This window comes from Triticum dicoccoides, chromosome 7A (assembly GCF_002162155.2).
Source record: "Triticum dicoccoides isolate Atlit2015 ecotype Zavitan chromosome 7A, WEW_v2.0, whole genome shotgun sequence".
In the NCBI taxonomy this organism is placed as follows: Eukaryota; Viridiplantae; Streptophyta; class Magnoliopsida; order Poales; family Poaceae; genus Triticum; species Triticum dicoccoides.
In genome coordinates, this window is record NC_041392.1 from 7,771,141 (window position 1) to 7,777,053 (window position 5,913).

Consider the following 5,913-nt stretch of genomic DNA (forward strand, 5'->3'; position numbering starts at 1 on the left):
CTAGATCTGGAACTGTCGCTGCCTCCTATTGGCTTGCAAGAGGAAATGGTTCATGTGCGCGTCACACCAAAAGTAGGGGAGCACGCCTCTTGTTTTGTCTTTTCTTCTTGTCGTTGCTACGTTCGGTCGTGGACTACTCCGTTCACCATTTTCTTAGATATTTTCAATTTTTTTCACCAATTTCATCGTTTCTTTCCGGGTTTTCATAGTTTTTATTTTCTTCGGTTTTCTTTGCTTCTTTTTTGTTTTCACTGCCATTTTCTTTTCTTTCTTTTTTCTTTGGTTTTCTTTGATCTGTCTCTTTCTTTCTGGTTTTTCATCGGTTTTCTTTATTTGTTTCTTGTTTTACATTGTTTCAATTTTTGCATCATTTTTCTTTTGCTATGGGGATTTCTTTGTTTCTTTTTTATTTTCGTTGTTTCTTTATCGAATTTCACTTTTCCTCACTCTTTTTGCATTGGTTTCCTTTTTTATTTTCAATTTTTCTTTGTTTTCTTTGGGGTTTTCTTTTTTACTTTGTTTATTTTTGTTGGTTTTCTTCGTTTTTCTTTGATTTTTTGTTGGTTTTCCTTGGTTATTTTTTTATTCAACACATAACTATTTTTCTCAGCACATAACATATATTTTTAGTGACATGCGAAGAAAAAACCAAAGATGTCCAGTCAACTGCTGGAACTGTCGCTGCCTCCTATTGGCTTGCAAGAGGAGACGGTTCGTGTGTGCGTCACACCAAAAGTAGGGGAGCACGCCTCTTGTTTTGTCTTTTCTTCTTGTCGTTGCTACGTTCAGTCGTGGACTACTCCGTTCACCATTTTCTTAGATATTTTTAATTTTTTTTCACCAATTTCATCGTTTCTTTCCGGGTTTTCATACTTTTTATTTTCTTCGGTTTTCTTTGCTTCTTTTTTGTTTTCACTGCCATTTTCTTTTCTTTCTTTTTTCTTTGGTTTTCTTTGATCTGTCTCTTTCTTTCTGGTTTTTCATCGGTTTTCTTTATTTGTTTCTTGTTTTACATTGTTTCAATTTTTGCATCATTTTTCTTTTGCTATGGGGATTTCTTTGTCTCTTTTTTATTTTCATTGTTTCTTTATCGAATTTCACTTTTCCTCGCTCTTTTTGCATTGGTTTCCTTTTTTATTTTCAATTTTTCTTTGTTTTCTTTGGGGTTTTCTTTTTACTTTGTTTATTTTTGTTGGTTTTCTTCGTTTTTCTTTGATTTTTTGTTGGTTTTCCTTGGTTATTTTTTTATTCAACACATAACTATTTTTCTCAGCACATAACATATATTTTTAGTGACATGCGAAGAAAAACTGTTGACAAATGTTGAACATTTTTTTGATTACATGATGTAAATTTTTCCTTCAATTCAAGTTTTGAAAACTTTTAAAAATATGGTCAACATTTTTCAAATACATGGTGAACGTTTGTTCGATGGAAATAAACATTTTTTGACAGACAATATATATTTTTTGTATGCATCCGGAACATTTTGGAAATACATAGTTGAGTTTTTAAAATACAGATGTTTTATATTTCTACTTTCAATTAATATATATTCTACAATTTTTCGTATACATCAAGAACACATTTGTATAAAGGTTTGTCATTTTTTAAATACGTGACCAACATTTTGTTATACACATTGTATATTTTTTAGTATACATTATTCATATACATGAGAAACATTTTTCTATACGCATTTAACATTTTTCAAATGCTTGATTAATATTTTCTCAAATGTTTGATTAACATTCTCAAATATATGATCAATGTTTTTCACACACATTGCATATTTTGTGTATACATTATTCACATACATGAGAAAAATAATTCAAATGCTTGATTAAACATTTTCAAATACTTCACTAACATTTTTCAAATGCTTGATTAAAAAAATTGAAATACATGATGAAACTTTTTTCATACACATTGTATATTTTTTGTATACATGAGAAGTAGTTTTTCTATACACATTTAACATTTTTTAAATGCTTGGTTAGCATTTTTAAATATTTGATTAGCATTTTTCAAATGCTTGATTAACAATTTTTTAAATACATGACCAATTTTTTTCATACATGTTGTTTTTTCATATATTTTTCATAGACATGTGAAACATTTTTTTGTACACATTATTTTTTTAAATGTTTTAATGTAGACTGTATTTGTAAAATGTATATTTAGAATATTTGAAGTATAAAAAGTAAAAAAAACAGCAAAAACAAGAAACAAAAAACATGGAAAAAACAAAAAGTGAAGTTGTGGACTGCCTCCCGCAAGCCAATAAGAGCCCAGCCCAGTAAATCGATCACTTTATGCGAGGCTGCCCTACGTCTCGCCATAAGCGAGACATAAGCGCGCTGCGACGACACAGGACGGTGAAAAGTCAGCTCCGTCACCATGAATAGGCACAACCATATAGAATGGAGAATTAATAAAATGCCTAAATGATTTATTTTATAAAGGGTGACTTTATATACAATTTGTATTACATTAATTAAATTATCAGTACAAATAAATGAGTAGGACTTTTAAGCCAGAAAAGAGAGAAAAACATATCAAATTTTGATTCGTGCTGAGATTACGTTGCCTGGTTCTTCTTCTATACTTCTCCTTTCGATCTTCGCTGCTGCTGCTTTTTCTGTAATCACGTCGTTGTGTTGTTTGCTCGGCGAATCATTGTTGTGGCTAGTTTCGTCCGAAATAAGTTATTGCGATTTAGAATGGCCTAGCAGTGTCGTGATGCATCTTAAAGTAGTTTTCGTCGGTGCATTTATTTGGGATCTCGTTTGCCTGTAGGTTTCTCATTCTTCCGAAACAACCTCCAATAGAACTAACAATCACCTATTTATATTAAATATTTTTACTTATTTACATGTCATTATCACAAAATTTAATTAGTATTACATTACATCTGACAATTTGTACCACACACTGGCACTTTTAATATTTAAAAAGTTCAACATTACTAGCATACAACATATCTTTTACCATTATAAATGCAACATTAGTACTATGTTCGGCTTCAGAATTTTAGTTCAATGTATTTTGTTTAAATAAATCCAATTATCCAAATATAAACAAAGAAAAAAACATGCATCTACCTATGGAGTAATTTGTTCCATTTATTTAGAAACAAAACCGAGCCATGCAACGGATTTAGTTTGGATGGGGATGGCCTACACACGCGACGTGTATGCCATGTATATGTATTATGTTGGATTTATATATTTTTGTGTCTATTTTATCTATAAAAATCTTGACAGAAGATTCTACTTTGCATGAGTAAATTTATCTTAATTAGTTTGGTTATCTTCCCTTTATACTATTGATCTGAGATGGCAGGTGATGTCTCATCGATATTTAGTTGCATTCAGCTTTATATGACATCTGAATAATGTAATATCGAAGTCCTCAATGCATTTGCCATGTAAAAAAAATCTTATCCTTATATAACTGATGATGTAACGGCTACATGATGGAGCAACATCGCAAACGGATTAATCCTTCCGCGAAGTAGATATTTGCCAGGGAATTCTGTTATGTACAAGAACAAAATTTGCATAGGTGCGCAGGCACGCAGCAACCGTACAACGAATTCAAAATTCAGACTTTCTATGTATGCTACCACAGGGGATAAATGAAGGTAGTCGGTTGAATCCGATGCATTTCCAATAGAGCGTGTAATACACAAAACATGTAGCAAAAACAGGAGGTATCTCCAACCCCCTTGAGAAGGAGTAGTATACAGATGAAAAATGCTGGGTCTAGTGAAACCTTATAACAAGAATGAAAAGGAAAAGAAAAGCGAGCAGAGCAAAAGCTCTGCATATATTCGGATTCACCCCCTCTATTTACTTCCACTAATCTAAGTCTGATGTACATACATATGTTCTCCTTTTCTTCTTTCTTGTATATGGATGTTGCTCTGGACACCAACTCCATTGGAGTCCAAACCCAAATCAACCAAAGCTCAAACCAGGAACTAATCCCCTTCCATGGGGACCGTCTTGTGATAATCTCTCCATGCGAGGGGGCGATCGGAAAATATGTCGACGCCTCTCCGCCAATGGGCCTCCTTGGCCTGGCCCTTGCCGCGCTCTCACCGGTTGAGATTGTTTTTGCATAAAAACCCAACCGGAAGCGACAAATTCGGGACCCTCTCCTCAGGATCCCGCAAGAATAGTCGCCGAACATATATGCAAACAGCACCCTGAACGAGTTTGACCAGTGCCAATCACGACGCCGGCAGCGGCATGGGCAGGAGGACGGGACTCAGAGACGCCGGCGCCGGCGGGAGGAGCGGCGCCCGGCAGAGCGGGCAGGTGCGGTGGCCGTGGGCGGCCCAGCCGTCGAGGCATCCGCGGTGGAAGACGTGGCGGCACCCGCGCGGCCGGCGCACCCGGGCGGCGCCGTGGAAGTCGCCGAGGCACACCGCGCAGCCCTCCGGCAGCAGCGGCGTGCTGTCGTCGCCCTCGGAAGCAGCGGAGAGCGCGTCGAAGCGCACGGCCGGGGAGTGCTCCTCCAGCTCCTCCAGGCCGTGGCCGTGGTCGTGGTGGTGCTGCGTGTGGAGGTGGTGGTCGGCGAAGTAGGCGTCGGAGCCGGCGTCCGAGTAGTCGAAGCTGAGGTGGTCGTCGTCGACGCCGGCGCCGACGAGGCGGAGCAGCCAGGAGGAGAGGCGGCGGAGGTGGCCGAGCAGGAAGAGGAGGTTGAGCAGCAGCCTGGGCATCTCCGAGTACACCGCCGGGAACCCCATTTCTTGATCTACGGGCTGGCCGGGCAGCCGAATCAGGAGGACGAACCGAGCTCGAAAGCTACAGAGATGAGAGGAGCAAGAGGAGGAGGAGGGGTCTCACATGGCACACAGAGCTCCGGCCTTTATAGCTAGAGGTAGAAGGAGGACGGAGGTAGGAGAGTGACACAAGGAGAGATCGAGAAATGAGGCTACAGGGTGGGGGTTGCAGGAAGGCGACGGAGATGTACAGTGGGCAGAGAGCGTAGGTGCACTCCCAATCAATTAACTGTGCGCGAGTGACAAGGTCGTGTGTCGACGATGGATGGAGATTAATGGCGAATGATTGATTAATCGGGTGGGGTGGCTCCATCGTCGATGGATGGAGAGGAGAGCGTGCATGTGCCGGTGTGTCCGGCGGGAGGGACAGGCCGGACGGGGTCAGGTGCGCCTGTCGACTGGCCGGCGGGCTCAGCTCGGCAGGTGAGCTGCACGCCTCTGCGGGGATGAAAAGCTTTTTGTAATGCCCATGGTGCGCACATGTGCACAGTGCTGCAACTCGGTGGAGCTAGGGAGCAAGCGTTCGGCGGTTAGTGTTATGGGGCGGACAGAATATACACCGATGCCGTGGGGGGTGGAGAAGGGATATCACCGGCACCGCACAGTCCGCACAAACATGGAGGAGAGGGCCCTGGGGGGACATGGGCGGCTTGTCTCGATGTGTGCATGGCGAATGGTCGAGAAGGGCATGCGCAAAGGTGGTGAAACGGAGGAGGGCTCGCTAGCAGGCGGGCAAGAACCGGCCTAACATAGCTTCGGCCGTTGGTGTTATCTGGCGACGGATCATGCACGAAAGATATATACGGCGACGCGGGGTGGAGAAGGGATACCATCGGCATCGCACTTGTCCACACATCTATCAGGCTTTGTCGGAACCCCCACCCCCACAATGCAAGCACGATGAGTGATCGGACAAAGCAAGCATCAAATCGATCACTACCGGAATAACGGCCAACGCTGACGACATTTTCTATGCCGACGGCATTTTGTCGGGGCCGTAGGCATAGGCTGATATATGCCAACAGCCAAGATGAAGCTGTAGGCATAGATAAGCCATCGGTATATCGCCCTCTATGCCGACGGCTTATGCTCGCCGCGTGGCCTCCCATGGTTGGTCACAC

The 5,913-nt window shown here is 41.5% G+C and overlaps 1 protein-coding gene across 1 annotated transcript; it reads right to left on the reverse strand.

Moving 5' to 3' along the window:
• Nucleotides 1-3,637: 3,637 nt before the first annotated feature.
• Nucleotides 3,638-5,500, reverse strand: LOC119332443 (E3 ubiquitin-protein ligase RHA1B-like). The gene has a single exon (XM_037605631.1). The coding sequence runs from the start codon at nt 4,754-4,756 to the stop codon at nt 4,238-4,240; it is 519 nt and encodes a 172-aa protein (XP_037461528.1). The 5' UTR covers nt 4,757-5,500; the 3' UTR covers nt 3,638-4,237.
• Nucleotides 5,501-5,913: the final 413 nt, after the last annotated feature.